Source organism: Eurypyga helias, unplaced genomic scaffold (assembly GCF_000690775.1).
Source record: "Eurypyga helias isolate BGI_N326 unplaced genomic scaffold, ASM69077v1 scaffold43612, whole genome shotgun sequence".
NCBI classification, from domain to species: Eukaryota; Metazoa; Chordata; class Aves; order Eurypygiformes; family Eurypygidae; genus Eurypyga; species Eurypyga helias.
Window position 1 is genome coordinate 1 of NW_010234807.1, and position 17,883 is coordinate 17,883.

Below are 17,883 nucleotides of genomic sequence, written 5' to 3' on the forward strand. Positions count from 1 at the left end.
CGGGCACCGGAGCGGCGAAGCCCCGCGGGGAAGGCGCTGCTCCCTGGCCGCGAGCAGCTGCAGAACCTGCCACTGCCTTCTCAGTTGTCATAGTTATTCTTTACTGGAAGCGCTTCTGTGGTAAACCTGGTTTATGCTCTCTCTCTCCAGGCTGCTGCTCATGAGCTGCGGCTCTAGTCAACCCAGACGGTACCGTTAAGCCCAGTGGCACCTCGTGTCTCCTCAGCTGAAGATGAAGACTGTTTTAATGGTGGCGGAGAAGCCTTCCCTAGCTCAGTCCATCGCCAAGATCCTCTCGAGGGGTAGGAAAGAAAGTGTGTCTGTTCAGTCCTTCTGCTCGTTCTGCCAGTGGCAGAGTCAAAGCTCTCTGCCCGGCTGAGGCAGAGCGTAACCCGGCAGGGTTGATGCGTGTTGGCTGTGAAGAAGCAAACCGTGTGATGCGAAGGGTACCAGATCTTGCTGTAGGTGAAGTGACGTTGAGAAATACGCTGGTCAGTTACTTGGTTGTCCTGGGGCAGTGGCCACCTGGGAATGGTGCCTTAAGATGGGCAGCTGTTCATAAAATAACTGGATGGCACTTCACATTCTGTTTATTTTTATGTGCTGATGCCTATTCAGCTCAAAAATAAAGGAATCTGGGTTTGATCTTTCATGTTAGTGCATGTGGTTTCTGGAAAGTGCCAGTCAGGTAGCAAGTTGCTTTTCTGAGATTTTTGAAGCTATAGTAAATATTTTTATGAATTGTGGAAAACAGAATGAGTTGATTATAACTATACTGGTGTAGAAAACTAGCTGTATTTTCGTAGGGATTTCTTGGTGGGAGAGAAAGGGTGGAGGAGATAATGGGTAGTTTTAATTGAAAATGAAATATGGTTTAAAAAAAATTCTGTAGTGATAATTAACTGAAATAAAAACTTGATCAACGAGTAGAATTTTGTGATCAGGAAGATCTGTAAGATCTAGAGAAAAGGGGGATGTCATTTCCCAGTAACTTATTTTAATAGTGGGGGTTTTTTATCCTATTGATATTTATGATCTTACTTTCACAGGAAACATGTCCTCTCGCAAGGGACTCAATGGCGCATGCTCCGTGCATGAATACACGGGATTGTTTATAGGACAGAGTGCCCACTTCAAGATGACGTCTGTGTGTGGTCATGTCATGACTTTGGATTTCATAGGTATTTGTTCATAAAATGTTTTAAGTCATATGGTTTGTAAAACTGTCACAGACTTCTGATAGGAAATACTCATTGTGGAAATCATTCAGGAAGAATTATGGAACAGGAGAGAAAAGGATGAAAAGATCACTTTTGGTCAGCAGTTCTTGATTTTTGTTTCTAGTTCTCTGGCTGACTTCTTGCATGACCTTGGGCATGCTGCTTATGTTTTCCGTGCCTGAATTATGTCTCTGGAAAATGAGGGGAGATAAGGCTCAATTTGCTACCTGTAAAAGCGTTTTGGTGCTTTGGATGAAAGGTGGTGAAGGAATGCAGAGTCCAAAGGGATATTCTCTAAAGCATTGTAGCGTATTACTGCGAAATAGAGACATGGTAAGGATCATGTGCGAGGGATTTTGTCACTAACTTGCTCTGAAATGTTGGATTACTCGTGTGACTATGGTATTTTGCTAGCTAGAGTTAAACCACGACACCTCTAATGATAATGATCTCACAGGTTTCATGAAGACTGAACTTAGAGTTAGTTACACAGTGCTCAGAAGAGGTGCAGTTTGACACAAGTGCTAAGCAATACTGCTAACAGTTATTTCAGAAAAACGGGAATGAACAAATGCACTGATATGAGGAGTTGACACAGGATGCTTCATGGCGTAACAGGGCTGAGACAACTGGCCGTAGTTAATGAACAGTAAAACAGACTACAGTGTGCATATTCTATATGCACTGTGAAAATAAGGAAAAATGGCTCCGTCTCTCACCGGATCAGCTGATTGTACAAACAGAAGGTGTTTTAATAGCTCATGTTGAAAGTTCTGACAGGTGTGTAATGTGTTTTTTCCCTTCATATGTTTCAAAGCAGTAGCTGCGGTTCACGTAATGCTGAGGGTTCCCTTGATAACACACTGGAGCAAGATGTCTCGGGGTAGAAAGCTTTCTGAGGCAAATCTTGAAAGCCGAGTGTTTTCCAAAGTAATGTTTGCTGTTGGTTGTTTTTTTTAACTTCTATTTAGAGCTCTACTTAATACGCTTCTGCTTTTCAGGAAAATATAACAGCTGGGACAAAGTGGATCCCGCAGAACTTTTTAGCAAAGCTCCCACAGAAAAGAAAGAAGCTAATCCCAAACTGACCATGGTGAAGTTTTTACAGGTATTCTTTCTTGCAAGGTTTATTTGAGGTATATTATTTTTCCCGTGGCATTCTTTTTCTTTATTTCATCTGGAGCATATTCCATCTTCAAGGAGTCCACTGGTCCTCTTCTGTTGGAGAAAGCAAGGAGACCTGTTTTCATCCTGTTAAGAAAAATAAGTGAAATTATTCTGTGGTTCGTGGAAAGCAATAAAATTTATTAATAAATTTGAAAGAGCAGTGTAGAATTTCACTATGAACTAGCCTTGCTTTTGAAAGATAACAAAGAATTCTTACAGGTTAGCTAGCTGTATTTGAGAACCAGCAGTATAACCCTCTCCCAGCTCTTAGAGTGGGAAGTTCCTTTTACTCTAGTATAAGAGATTAAGTCTGCCCTCACTATAGATATTTTTCTGTTGGAGGGTAATGCCAGAGCATTCCAAGTTCTTCAAAACACTTGTTGCATATCTTCCCTCTTCTAGGCCAGACAGGAATGCACAGTTTCTCACGCTGCAGGCTGCTGAATGTTTGATTTCGCAGGTCGATTCACCTGCTTCCCAAAAGTGGGCGGTGTTTGGCAGTATGCTGTCAATATGATAGAGTTCTAGGGTGAAATGAGTATTCACTCATTTCAAAATTCAAGGATTTTGTTCCCTGCAGGAAGCAGCTTTTTGCCGAGGTTAGGTCTATTTTATTAATTTTATTGGTTCTTACCCTGTCTGAAATCTGCCTTGTTGAACTCAGTTCTGCTTTGTAGAGTTTTTTTGACTGTCAATATTCTGCTTTTCAAAATTGGAGCGTTGGATGCATGTTTTGCTTCTAACACCAAGTGCAAGGCATAGCTTGTAAATGCTGTCTTTAAAATAAGTCCTTGTTGGTGGTTGCTCACTCTTCACGTTGCGCCCCTCTGAGAGGAAAGCTGTAGTTCGGTTGCTTTTACAAAATAATAATTTCTGAAAGCGCATGTGGTGTAAAACTGATTTCTGTCAGATTAATTTTAGACATTGTGCTATCTTTATGAACTAGGAAAGTGTTTCTATTTATTTTTTCTTTTCCAGTGGTGCAGAAATCAAGGCACGGGAAGGGGAGGGCACTGTGCCCAGGGCTGCACACACACTGTGGCAGTTTCAGGAGACTCACTGCTGTAGAGCTATGCTGATTTTTTTTTTTTTTTTTTTCCCCCGGGTCCTGCAAAAAGCATCTTGTAAGCAGGCTTCTGGTCCCATGAAGCACAGCTTGCTTCTCTCTTCAACTGCTGTTTGAGTACCTGCAGACTTCTTGTCACTTCTGCTGTATATTTATAATCGGTTTTGCACCCAATAAATTATCTTTAGTACTTTAAAACAGAAACAAAAAGTATGCAGTTAGTGAGGAGGTAGGTCGTTTTCATTTTTTTTGAATTGCTGAAGAACTGTGCTGATTTCTCTCACAGGTGGAGGGAAGAGGCTGTGATTGTATTGTCTTGTGGTTGGATTGTGATAAGGAAGGAGAAAACATCTGTTTTGAAGTAAGATGTCAATTTTTAAGACTTATAATACCATAATATGTTTGTCTGTGATATACAATGCTATCAGTGTATTGTTTTATGGATCTACAGTAAAATCCAAACTAAGCTGAATAAAGTTTTAAAGGCGTGAAGGGCGTTGGTGAAAAAACTCATGTGCTTTTGAACACTTTAAGACGTCAGTTGAAGGGTATAACAGTTTCCTAGAAGTTGCTCATCTGAGATGAACAGTAAGGTCTCTTAAATGTTCCGACTTCCCAGTGCTTTAAGAATTGGTCTGTGTTTCACAGCTGGAGTAGTTATTTCGCTGTCCTTAAACTTCATCCCTATCTTTTGTTCATTAAGTAATCAGACTCTCTCGGGCATAGAGGCCGCGTTTAAGTGTAGGCTTGCCCCAGGGATGTGGACGCTGCATATAAAATGTATAGAACTCAAACTTTGGTGCGCAAGGAAATTTTTTAACATCTTATTCCCAGAAGTTTACATGAAGAGTATATTTTTTTCTTTTTGTCTAATGAAGCACATTTTATCAAGCAATTGTTTTAAGTTCTTTTAATATCACTGTGTCATAATTTGGCCCTGGCAGTAGTTAGAATAAACCCAGATAAAGTGATATATATATATATCACTCACCAAAAGATGCTGCAGCTGCACTGGAGAATTTCCTTGCACTTTTAGCTAAGGTTGGTGCTTCACTTCCAGCCATTGCTTTGTAATAAATCCTTCAGTTTTGCTAATTCTAACACACTTCCAAGTGGATAGACAAATACTGCTCTTGCTTACAGTTAGTGTATTGGCATGATGTCGTGCTGAATAAGAAGTAGTTAACATATCAGCAAACAGTTTGTGGAGAGTGGGGGTTTTTGTTTTCCTTTAGAGAGAAAAACTGCCTTAAGTCCCTAACTTTCAATTACTCTTAAAACACACTTCTGATCTTCATTAGGTTCTTGATGCTGTTCTTCCTGTTATGAACAAACCTCGTAGCACCGAAAGGACGATTTATCGAGCTAAATTCAGTTCTATTACTGACACAGACATCTGCAATGCCATGAATCACTTGGGAGAACCCAATCGCAATGAAGCTCTTTCAGTGGATGCCCGCCAGGAGCTGGATCTTAGAATTGGCTGTGCATTTACAAGGTGACAGCATAGGTTACAGCCAGTTTTATGAAAGGTTCAGGAATACTGCTCTGCCCACAAAGTATGCTGTGCAGCTACAGTGGCTAATTCTGCTCAGCACCAAACTGAACAATTTTATGTACAGACAAATAGAAAGAAATAAAATAATGCGTTATGGCTTTAACTGAGCTAGGTATGGCATGTTCTTATTTTGTGATGTTCTCGCCTATTCCTTTGGGAATAAACAGGATTCTGTGAGGCAAAGTAATTGATTTAATTCGCTTTAAGAGACGATATTTCTCAGAATGCTTTTTTCCTAATGCCGAAATGATTTAATAGATTACTCATGTTTGCGTGTATAAGTTAATGAAAACTTCTGCTTTTCCCGGGAATAAGGATATTAATGTACTTGTTCTGGGTTTGTGTGGCTTTTTTTCCCCTCTCTTAGGTTTCAGACTAAATATTTTCAGGGAAAATATGGAAATTTAGACAGCTCCCTCATCTCCTTTGGGCCGTGTCAGACCCCAACACTTGGATTCTGTGTTGAAAGGCATGACAAAATCCAGTCATTTAAGCCTGAGACATACTGGGTGCTGCAAGCTAAAGTAAGTTACAATACTTGTTTGTATGTGAGGAACATATATTTTTACCAGATATATGAACTTCTTTTCATTTTGTCCATTCATAAATTTGTAGCTGCTGACAGGAATTCAGAGTGCCTGCAGTTTACTCATGCGTTCTCATTCGGTTCATATGTGTGTCATCACACTCTATAGACAGATTCCAGGATGTCAGTGTTGTATTAAAGTGGTTATTGTCTGCTGCTTATAAGAATTCTTCAGTGCTAACCATCTAAGCTTAGACCCAGCCAAAAAGACTACTTAAAATGGTTTGCTTTTGTTCCCTGGGGTCCTTGGACTGACTGTGTTGATAATTTGAATCCAGGAATTAATTAGGCTGCCAACAAACATTGGCATTGCTGAGTATAGGAATTTTAAAGCGAATAAAATGCTCATTGTGTTAATTGGCAGTTGAGTCCTCTGAATACTTTGGCAGCTTATGGCAGTTTTACACCCTTGCTGCTCTCCAAGCTCTGAGACCAAACCAACGTGGCTTCACTGCGAGTGGTCACCAGGATTTTTGAAACAAATAAGGGGTGGATGATAAAAAGTTGCCATTTTTAGAGTAAAAAAAAAAAAATCTGGTGTCTATTGTCATCTCTTTTCTGATGTTTCATGTGTGTCATGCTAGAAGCATTTGGTGTCTGTTTCAGGGAGTTTTGTGCTCTTGGATTGGTTGCTTCGTGTTTATTTTGTTCATGGGTCTTAAATCATGACCTAGTTACAGTTTAATAAATGATTATTGCTAAATCAAAATGGTAAACTTTGAACTCTGCCCATTTCAGCTTTACTGTTCCCAGCACTAAAAATAAGAATAGCATTTTAGATAACAGGAGGAATAATTCCAGTCATTCCCCTGACCCCAGGACTCAAAAGTACTCCATCTTTCTCAAAAGCCCCGGTGAAAAGGAGTCCAGCTGCATGTTTGAAGCGCTCGTGTCCTAGTACAGGTTTTATTAGGATCTGCTTGCTGGATTATGGTTGAAAATGTCTGTTCTCACACTTCTAGTAATAGAGTGTGTGGGTGTGGGTTTTTTTTTTTTTAATTCCCTTTAGGTGAACCCTGAAAAAGAAAGTTCTCTCACTTTGGATTGGGATAGGGTGAGAGTGTTTGATCGTGAGGTTGCTCAAATGTTCCTGAATATAACAAAGACAGCAAGAGAAGCCAAGGTAGGAATACTGACTCTTGGTAGAGCCATATTTCATAAAGGAAATACCATGCAATATTTCTTTTGCTGCATGTTGTTTTTTATTAAAGAAAGATGTAAAATAGCTGTATCTGTTTTTTTACTCTGTTCAAATTTGTGTAAATGAAAGTAAAAGTCAAGAGACTTCTTTTTTTATTGTAGTTCATATTATGGTAGTGTGGTCATCTCAGCAGAAGCCCCTTCTTAATATTGACTTTGGAAATGATCATCACTCATGACAGGAAGTCTTCATTACTAAATCTGCTAAGAAATACTGTTGAGATCTCTCCAAGCAGACCTCTTATTTCCCACGAGACACTGTATAAATCAGAATTTAATTACTTATATGGCAATATTCCTGCAGTTACATTTTTAATCATGTGTATGGTACAGTCTTTATAGCCAATTAACTTCTGATTCTGCTCCGTTCAATACTTGTTTGACAGTAAGTTTGGATTTAAGTGCTTTTAAAAATCTGGATCTTTACAGTTAGGACCATTACTTGAATAAGCACTAAGTCCTTGCAGCACTGAAGCTACATGCTGGGGAAGTAAAGATATCGATAAGCTACCTTGCTGCATTCTGAGTTACAGGCCTCATCTAGTCCACAGGACAAAGGGACCTTCAGACAATAACTGTAGAATTTGGTAAAATTATCTCCAGTCAGATTTCCTAGGGTAAAAATACACTGGTGGTTACCGGTTTAAGAAAACAAGAGGGGTATGACAAGAGTAGGTAATGTTAGGTATGCCATGTGTTTATAGGCACAATGGAAATGATACATTTATCAGTTACCAAACTTCAACGCTTTTACTGGGAAAATCCCTTTTTCTAGGTAGAATCGGTGAGTAAAAAAGAGAAGGTGAAGCAGAGACCGCTGGCTCTGAACACGGTAGAAATGCTACGAGTGGCCAGTGCTGCTTTAGGTATGTGTAAAAAAAGTTCAGATTTTCACACTGTTTTAAGGCAAAATATTATGGCTTCTCAGATGAAATAATCAAGGATATATCAAATATAGTTAGATAGCCTCCTCTCCCTGTAATACATCACTTTGGGGAAGGATCAAGCTTAGAAAGCTTGCCAAAAGTGAAATATTTGGTCAGATCAAGGTGACAGAAGCCTTCTGGAAAGGACAGACTGATCTGTTTAAATGCTTTGATAAGGTATACCTTCAGATGCAGCAAACAATCATAATCACAGTGATGTGTAGATGACTTTTTGTTTTTTCCTATCCCATCTTAGGAATGGGTCCACAACATGCCATGCAAATAGCAGAGCGTCTTTATACTCAGGGTTATATTAGCTACCCTCGAACAGAAACTACCCATTATCCAGAGAACTTTGACTTGAAGGGATGTTTGAGGCAACAAGCCAACAATCCTTACTGGGCAGGAACTGTGAGTACATGAAGCAAAGCCTATGCTGTTTAACAGATCATTCTCTAGTCTGTGCTTTAAAACGTATCTTACTTGGCGTGTTATGACCTTATAGGGCTTTAGAAACCGTAAATATCTGTAATTGCTTTTATTTATGGATGTTTTATCGTTACGGATTTAATCTGAAAGTTTCTTAACCTGCTAAGAGAGACGTGTTACCCGCTCGAGCCAGCCTGCTTTCTCTCTTCCTTCACCCAGGTGAAAGCACTGCTATCAGAAGGCATTAATCGCCCAAGGAAAGGCCATGATGCAGGAGACCATCCTCCCATCACTCCAATGAGAGCTGCAACAGAAGCAGAATTAGGTACAGGCAAATTCAGTGGTGTTGGAATACTGTGTGAGGAAATTAGTTCCTCGAGGTATAGCAGTCAGTTCGAAAATCTGTGGATTTTAACTGAAAGTGTAATTACTTCAGTGGCAGGAAGTGGAAAGCAGATTTTAACTTCTGTGACAGTGGAGTGCAGAGCTGGTCTGCTATTCAATAACTGATCCTAAGGACCATGGTGCTGCAAAGAAAGAACCATAGACAACTTAACTCAATGCCTGCTTTCTCTAGGAGAAATTTGCTCCGGAATAGTAGCTTTCAAGTATTGAGATTTTATTGTATGTTTGTGCTTGAAAGGAAAACTTCAACTGAATTTTAATTTAGTCTCTGTGGTTTGTGGATCTTGTATTAAAATGTAGCATTTGACTTTCTGTATGCTGTGATCCCTCAGAAGGGGATTTTAAGTGTTATAAGCAAGTAGAGTGAATGTATTGTTCATTAGGAATAGCTAAGATTGTTGTAGAAAACTGATAACTTCTGATTTTCATGAGTTAATTTACTGATGGAAAAACAAATGCTTTAAGATTTTGAGTAATTGTATAGGATACTGAATGGCCATGTGAGATTGTTTTAGTATATATACACAGGAAGATCAAATATGCAAAGCACAGGACTAAGACTTAGAAATTTAGTTTCTGTTCACAGCATCGTAACCTTTCAAGCATTTGATTTCCTAACCATAGACTGCGGATAAAGAAACTTTTGCTTTGAAACTTGACCTGTGTTAGTGTCAATAAGTAGTATTTTAGAGTGATCTCTTGCAGGACTTCAAGCTGCTCAGTGTGGCAGTTACTACTGGAATCCCATTTCAGGATGTACATTAGGGTGTGGTCTCCCATGGCACTAAGCAGTAAAGCATTTTATTTTTGTTCGTGTTTTTAAAGGGAGAAAAAGTCTTTTCTACTTTATCCTTTCATTCAAACACACTGCAGAACTGGGAGATGGGCTTGGGTAAATTGGCAGTCTTCCTCCAAGACCATCTGCCCACAGCTCATGGCCGTATGACATGATGATTCTGTAGGCAGGGAACTTGAAAGGGGAAACTGGATGGACTTGGGAATGTTACTTTCTTTTAAGTATCAGTTTTTCCTGTGATACCTGTGGAAATCTGGTACCTTTCAGTGCAGATTTTATGTAGAGCTGCAAGACTTGAGCTTTGTGGGTAAGATGTTGTTTATCCTCAGGTGGAGATGGATGGCGACTATATGAGTATATAACCAGGCATTTCATTGCCACTGTCAGCGCTGATTGCAAGTACCTACAAACCACCATTTCTTTCAGTATTGGCCCTGAACGTTTTACCTGTATTGGAAAAGAAGTAACTTCACCAGGTAAGACTAACCACGGAGTAACTAGTTAGCTACAGATTATCTTTCTCCCCATTAATACATTGAATGGATATAAAAGTGAAGTTCTGGGGACAAACACAGTTTTGAAGACATCTTTTGAGCTATCAAGGCCAAATCTGTGTCTTCATTTCCGTACTTCAGTTACAATAGAATAAGTCTGATTTTTATGTAGATTCAATGCCACATTTGCTAGTGTGAAGACCAGTATTTTTACAGGCAACAAATGCCTTTTGAGGGTTAGATTACACAAAGGCAGGTTTTCTTTCCTTGGGCCTCTGTAAAAAGAATGTAGCACCACCACTGAGATTTTTGTGGTAAGCTGGCCCAATAGTCCTTATTACATTAATATGACTTACAATATTAATTTCCTTTTTAAGAAACTCTTGCCATCTATTCTGGAACTGTGCTTTCATTAAGGAAACGGTTTACTTTTTTTCCATATGTCAGCCTGACTGAAGTAACACACGAAATAGATCTGATGGAGTGTAGTGGGAGGTATCATCGTGTGATTCAGTATTCCTAACGTCAGGTATTTTCTGCATGGTGTGACAGACAGCCTTTTAACTTTGATCTGTATAATGAGGCCCGTGTTAAAATTAGAGACATATACCCTGGCCTTTTGAAAATGAGAAAATAAGCTCTCATTATTTTTGTTCCTTTTCCTCCAGGGTTCACAGAAATTATGCCATGGCACAGCATCCCATTAGAAGAGAGCCTTCCCCACTGTGAGAAAGGAGATCTTTTTCCAATTGGTGAAATAAAACTGCTGGAAAAGCAAACCAGTCCTCCTGATTACCTGACAGAAGCAGAACTTATCACTCTGATGGAAAAGCATGGCATTGGTAGGAACTTGCTTAGCTTAGGTTGTCCTGTAATGCATTTACCCAGAGTGCAAAGAGTCCGAGCCGCCCCTCTGAACTGTCTGTGGGTAATGACCTTTTAGTATTTGTTTGAAGAGGTACAGTAATAAAAAAACAGATGCCTGTAGCACCTCTAGCAGATTATCTCTTCCCTCACATTCCTTTCCCTTTCTTATCCGTATGCCTGCTTTGTAGTCAGAGCAGTATCCTTTCTAACACATCCCTGTCACTTCTGTCAGAAAGAGCTGATGATGTGTGGAGGAATGAACCTCCCCATACACAGGGAGGTTTTCTTGTCTTTACATCTTGCTTCAGCTTTGCTGGCTGCACTAGTCCTTACGTATCTTACCATACTCTTTACCACGATACTACTTTTTCAACCTGACTTGTTTCCTTTTGGTGCATTTTCATAGATTTGTCCAGTCAAAACAGACATAGTCTCCTACTCCCCTGTGTTTTTCCAGAATAAGTGATTGTGAGAATAGGTGTCTTCACAATAGTAATTCCTTGGAAGACATGAGAGAATTAAGGTTAAAACATATGTTTCAGACTCCTCAGAACTGCAGAGCAACATAAGCGTTACTAGGGAGGGAGGTTATCCGCAGGACGTTGGGAAACAGTAAAAAGGTATCTGAATTTTAAGCAGCCTCAGGAGCCCTGTAATTTGCCATAAAACCAGTGAGGTCAGAAGTGAGTAATTTGATGAAAACCTTGTTTTGTTCAGGATGGATATATTGGTTTTGTTTGTGTGGCAGGAACTGATGCAAGTATTCCAGTCCACATTAACAACATTTGCCAGCGAAACTATGTCACTGTGGAGAGTGGCCGGAGACTAAAGCCTACGAACCTTGGCATTGTTCTGGTTCATGGTTATTACAAAATAGGTCAGTTAAATGTTCTATTCCTTTTCCATCCTCGTACCTTCTTTTCCCTTCAGTATGTCAAGGGCTGTTTTCACTGTATAACCAGCACTTCTGGCTGAAACAATGTAGCTAGGAAATTATTGCTAATTCCAAAGACTATAGTAATTAAAACTTGTTTGGTTTTTGATCTTTCATTGCTGCTTCTCTGTTGTTGCTGTTTCTGGTTCTCTGTTAGATGCAGAATTGGTTCTTCCTACGATCCGCAGTGCTGTAGAGAAGCAACTCAACTTAATAGCTCTGGGTAAAGCAAATTACCATCAGGTCCTGGAGCACACCCTTGACATTTTCAAAAGGAAATTTCACTATTTTGTGGATTCTATTGCAGGTAAAACTTTTTACTTACGGAGTTCCCTACAATTTCCTAATTGTTGCAAAGATGCTAGTAGAAAATCTGTACGTATTAGGTTCCTTTCAGAGGTTTAGGCTTGCTGAAAAGTTATGCCAGGACTGGAAGTTTCCAGTCAAATTAAGTTGCTCTTCAAAAAGAAATGGGCTGAATCATGGCTCCAAAAGTCTACTTCATATTTATTTTGTGACTGTGTAGTGGGGAGTTTTCAAAAATTTCAGACTAGCTGTAGTACTTAGCCTTGGGTGTTTGTGCATGCCCAGTGCAAGATGCCGTGTATTGAAAAAGCCTTCCTAAAGAGGGAATAAAGCATTTTCATTCCCATGTCTTCACAGGTCTGTATATGATTTTGTGCAAGGGTTCCTCTTAAGAACTAGAATTCTAACATAATGTGATTCTCTTCCTCAGGTATGGATGAGCTGATGGAGGTGTCTTTTTCACCCTTAGCTGCCACAGGTAAACCTCTTTCTCGCTGTGGCAAATGCCATCGTTTCATGAAGTACATTCAGGTGAGTTTGCTTCATCCTTGTAATTTAAATTTCACTTTCTGGGGGATATTGGGTAGAAACCCCTTTTCCATGCTTGAATTTGCATTCAAATGTGGTTGTCAGGAGTGCCTTTCTAAAACATAAAGCCTGATGGAGTGTTTCCATGGGGAGCAAACCAGAGAGCAGCCCCAGTTGGGTTTCCTGCAAGTTTTGAACTCTGACATTACCGTTGTTCTGGACATTTGTATTCTATTTCCAGGCTAAACCCAGTCGCCTGCACTGCTCTCACTGTGATGACACCTACAGTCTCCCACAGAATGGTACCATTAAACTCTACAAAGAGTTGCGTTGCCCCCTAGATGACTTTGAGCTGGTGCTGTGGTCGTCTGGATCCAGAGGAAAGAGCTACCCGCTCTGTCCATACTGTTACAACCACCCTCCCTTCAGGGACATGAAGAAAGGTAGGAATTCTGTAAACAAGCAGGGATCAGCTTCACTTGAAATAAATTGGTGCAGTCTATGCAGTGTTCTTTTTAGTAGTTTCTAATCAGCGTTGCTTAGTATAAAGTGCTGGTAACATTAGGTTACAGATAGCCAATACATTTTTGTCAGCGAGCTTGACACGAATTTAGGTAACTCATTCCTGAATATTTTCCTTATAAAAGTAAGAAACCAATTTACATGCATGCACCTTGGTGACCTGAACAGTGTGCAGTGAAAGACACTGATTCTGACATGTTGCAAATCTGAATATGTTTGCTATGGGCATGGCTATAGATTAAAGTGAGGTCTGAGAGAGTTTTGCTACTAAGATAGATAATGTGTCAAAAGCTGTTGAAAGATATAAGCAGCGGAAAAGTTGCATTTAGTTTGGTAACTGTGAGATCAAAACTTTAATTAAGGTAATGCTGCGAAGCTCTTGGTATCTTTTTGTTATTTTTTAGTGAAAAATTTCTTGTACTAACAGTGTACAGTGTGAGTATAAAATAGCACATATAAAAACCTGAAATACACTAAGGTGTCTTTTGAATTCTGTGTTTCACTTCCTCCAGACTGGGTAGTGATACAAAGGGTTCCTCGTGGTATGGTTTTATTCTTCTTCCACCAGGAATGGGCTGTAACGAATGCACCCACCCCACATGCCAGCATTCTCTTAGCATGCTTGGAATTGGGCAGTGCGTTGAATGTGAGAATGGGGTGCTGGTGCTAGACTCTACGTCAGGACCCAAGTGGAAGATGGCCTGCAACAAATGCAACGTGATTGTCCACTTCTTTGAGAATGCCCACAAAGTCCGAGTGTCGCCGGAGACCTGCGACTTGTGTGACGCAGCACTTGTGGACGTAGATTTTAACAAAGCCAAATCTCCTCTGCCTGGCGATGAGACCCAGCATTCAGGCTGCGTATTCTGTGATCCTGTGTTTCAAGATCTGGTGGAGCTGAAACATGCAGCCATGAGGCACCCCATGCACCGTGGGGGACAAGGAAAAAGGCAGGGTCGAGGGAGAGGTAAAGGCCGGAGGCCTGGTGGAAGACTTAATCCAAAGAAACCCAAGGACAAAATGGCAGCTCTGGCTGCTTACTTTGTATAGCGGTCATGCAACAGAAAAATAAACTTCTTATAAAAGTGTTTCCCTCTAAGTTGATTTTAAAGTATTTTTGCTCTTTGCTACTTTCCTGTTCTTAACGATCTAAGGTGTTTAACAGTTCTGTATGCCTTGATTTAATCACACATTATTCTGGATGATCCAGTTAGTCACTGAGTAAGCCTTTAAGCTTTTAATTGGAATTCATTGGTCCAAGTAGAGCTCACACAGTAGGGAGTCTCAGGAAGTCTACCTAGACCTGTGACCTGTGGCTGATAGAAAATTTCCCTCTTCTGCCATTTCTGTGGCCTTTGTTAGCAAGACAAGTACCAGGAATACTGGTTAAGATCGGTGTTGTGCTGCTGTGGTCTTCAGCTGTGGAATGTGACTTGTTTCAGCTGTCTTTCAGTCTTCAAAAATAAATGATTAGTAGCTGTCAGATTTTTAAATTACATCTGCAATAGCAAGAGCACTACCTCAAATCTGTCACTCAGCTGCACAAGAGAATAATGCTGAGAGATCCACAAAATGGAAATTGTAAATGTGAAGGGGAATATCTGCCTTGAGCAGTGATTTCCAAATTACGGGCTGTGCAGCCAATTAGTAACTTTTGGTCTATGGGCCTCACTTAAATGAGACCTGCTGCTGTTGCTGGAGGTCAGACAGTGCCCGTGCTCCTCTTCTCCTCTGTTCACATAGCTGATCATACCTGATCAGCCCATCTGTACCCCAAACTGTCATTTCAGTGCTGGTTGTTTTGCCATCAAAAGGAGGGTGTCCTCATGTTTTATATGGAGCTGTATCTAATTGCTGGGTATTACAAAATCTAATTGTACAGATATATAATACTCTCTCCTTTCCTTCCATGTGCGCATAGCTGATCATGTCTGGTCATCTGATCGAGTACAGTTTGTATCATCTAGCTAACACTTTTCAGCACTAGCTGTGGTTGGATGGGAGGATGCCATCACAGTTCTACATGGTGCAAAGGCATTTGAATGCAGAGTCTGCAGAGAGCAGCTTGACACGTGAATCACTGGCAACAGAAGGGAAAGACAAGTCCCTACAAAAGGTAACGTACAACTCTGCTGTTTTAGTTGGCACAGTGCGTGCATTTACTCACTAAGAGAACACAAAGCACCACAGCCCCAAGCCTGTTCCTCTGCTCAAATGTTTATACAGTTACAGCTCAAACACTAACTATGCTTTAATAATGTTGCTTAAAAGACCCAGGCATAGGTAGACGTTTCTTCCTGTGGTTCTTGTTTGTTTGGTTTTCCTAAATATTAAATGTTCTTTCTGACAAAAACAAACTCTTCGCATCTCCCTTAGCCTGGAGTAGCTTCTTTTCATGTCTTCAAGATTATCTTTCTGTAGTGTCTCAGAGCCACTGATCTTGGCACAAACTATTATATCTTTTAGAGTGCTTGTATTGAGTTAGTCAAGCCTTCTCTCTCCTCTGCAGCCTCCTTTGGTACGCTAGGATGCGGCTCTGAAAGCACCTGTGTGCTCAGCCAGCTGCTGCTGCGTGCCTGTTGCTGTCTGTTGGCTGGGATTTCTGTGTTGTTGGAGACAGTGGCCCTGGAAGTGTGGGAAAGCTGTCATTAGTCATACCTCATGGCTTCTGAGCTGTGTGAGAATGCTTTCCTCTTTTTCCAAGCGTGGTTTTTATTTTGACCGTTTGCAGACAAACTTTTGCTTGTAAAATCTCTTTGCTGAGATATGAAATAAAACTCTTCTACTTTCAGTTTATAGTCCATGGGGAAAGCTCTTATCATTTAGGAAGTTACCTTTGAAATAGCATCATTCACTCAAGAGATGAGATTGGTTTGTCTTCCGTAGCTGAGGAAAGAAAATGAATTTATCTGTGATAGAGGTGCACGCTTGTACCGGCTGAGATGGCGCTAGTGTGCCCCAGGAAGCTTGCTTGGGTCAGTCTGGGGAGAGAGCAGTAGCAGTTTGTGCCAAAACACGGACAGATAGGGCAGTGCTCTGGAGTAAGAAGTATCAAAATACAAATTTTTGATCTGATAACTAGTTTTGTGAGAAAGGAAAAAAAGGCTCATATCTGTGATAGGAGCAGGGAAAGAATGTAGCGCAGACAAAACCATCTGTCTGAAAGTGATGGGTGGCCGTTTTAGGGTTGGTAATACCGAAGGGGTGGCTTGACTGTATCTAGGGTTGCTCTCTCCTTAATCACTCAATTATTTTTATAATAATTTTTGTTCCTGGAACTGCCAGTAGGGAGTGATCATGGCAGGGATGTTGCAGGATACATGCTGTGGTAGTTTAGCATGGGGATACAAAGGGAGGAGGTGGGATAAGAATCTTAACTTCAGTGGCTTAGAAATCTCTAACCACCTCAGCAGGCTCTGCTGCTGAACAGTTAACTTCGTGCCTGCTGCTTCAGCCTGTCAAGAATCCTGAATTTGTACTAGGCTCAGCAGGAGTTTGGAGCACTCCGATCCTTCACAAAACCGAGCACCCAACTGCTGAGTTGAAAGCCTACTTAAACCAGCGTAATAGCGATACGCTCTTTTTCAGAGAGAATTTATTTTTATAGGATCCACTGTGAAGTATCCCAGTGCAAGTTTTGAAAGTATTGACTGTGTTTCCCCTTTCTTTTCAGAGAGCTCTTGCGATTTGAAGTGCGGAGTATATTATATTTTCTAGCTTTTTCAGTAGAATGGGGATGGAACACAAGCTAACGCTCTGAAATAGAGGTGTCTGAGAAGGAGAAAACAAGAAATCAAGGTACTGCAAATGCTGGTAGCAGCATTATTTCACTGAATGTGTACTAGTGCTTCTGCGTAACGTTTTGTGTCCTGGCTTTGCAGCATCTGATACTTTATTCTTCCTCTAAAAATGTTCTATTATATCCTGTTACCCCTGGAAGATGTTAGAGTGTAAGGACAGAATCCTCATCACTTTTAATACCTGAAGTGATAAGGTATTTCTAGTTGTGTGTGCGGGAAACGGCTGCTGTTTGGGTGCTACGGCACCTTTTCATGTCTAGACATTTGAATACTGAGGTGATGGGGAATGCAAAAGCTTTAAAGATGATGTCACTGGAGGGGAAAAAGAGAGTTCTGAGGCTTTGGTTTGATTTTTTTTCCCCAAACTGAATATTCAGGTTAGTGTCTTGATAAAACTATTTAATACTTCCCAAATGAAAGTCCTATGTCTTATGGTATTAAAAATCAGAAAGCCAGTAGAGAAAGTAATGAACCAGAGTCCTGGTTTTGGGGAAGGTTTTTGGCGTTTCTTGGTTGGATGAGATAAATGAATGGTGTTGTGCTTTGGTACCACACATCAGCAAAACAACACTGTTAATGCTGCTCTGTGTGAGGCAAGAAGGAATATGCTGTGAATACCCAAAAGGCTGAGGAGAGAGGTCAGTGTGAGTGTTCTAGATGCCTGTGTCCTACTGATCTCTTGGGGGGGGCTGATACTCTTGGCTTGGGGGTTGGAACTAGATGGTCTTTAAGGTCCTTTCCAACCCAAACCATTCTGTGATCCTGTGATACCGTGCTGGTTTTGTGAGTCTAGGATTCAGGACTTCCATTTGCTCTTTTCTTGGAGGATTCCAGCTTGGGACAAAGATTGTTCCATCTGGTTTACTGACACTCCCTTTTCTAAGCTAGAGCTGCTCTTAAATGAGCAAGAAAAGGTTATAGCTGATTGATGGGCAAGGTTAATTAACTACAGCTAGTTTGAGGGACAGGTCGACTTGCTACTGTTCTCTTCGACATGGCAGTACCTTTAGCCGGCGCTCTCAGCTGACGGTGCCTGTATTCCTGCCTTGCTGAGGTTTGAAAGCTAGCACAGGTGTTTG

At 40.7% G+C, this 17,883-nt stretch overlaps 1 protein-coding gene across 1 annotated transcript; it reads left to right on the forward strand.

Annotated features, from left to right (window-relative positions):
- The first annotated feature begins 218 nt into the window (after positions 1–218).
- TOP3B (topoisomerase (DNA) III beta) lies at positions 219–14,106 on the forward strand. The gene is made up of 17 exons (XM_010146567.1): positions 219–302; positions 1,050–1,181; positions 2,222–2,328; positions 3,740–3,814; positions 4,755–4,951; positions 5,379–5,535; positions 6,607–6,720; positions 7,573–7,663; positions 7,980–8,134; positions 8,372–8,477; positions 9,683–9,829; positions 10,516–10,689; positions 11,463–11,591; positions 11,806–11,955; positions 12,385–12,485; positions 12,724–12,925; positions 13,573–14,106. Exons 1-17 carry the CDS (start codon positions 233–235, stop codon positions 14,052–14,054), a joined length of 2,589 nt encoding a protein of 862 aa, XP_010144869.1. The 5' UTR covers positions 219–232; the 3' UTR covers positions 14,055–14,106.
- Positions 14,107–17,883: the final 3,777 nt, after the last annotated feature.

What these genes read in the sequence shown, in the direction of transcription:
- TOP3B (XM_010146567.1), top strand. Translation starts at nt 233, where the DNA reads ATGAAGACTGTTTTAATGGTGGCGGAGAAGCCTTCCCTAGCTCAGTCC. An exon ending in GAGAAAACATCTGTTTTGAA is followed by an intron (nt 3,815 to 4,754) that starts GTAAGATGTCAA and finishes GATCTTCATTAG; the next exon opens with GTTCTTGATGCTGTTCTTCC. An exon ending in CTTCAGGGACATGAAGAAAG is followed by an intron (nt 12,926 to 13,572) that starts GTAGGAATTCTG and finishes TTCTTCCACCAG; the next exon opens with GAATGGGCTGTAACGAATGC.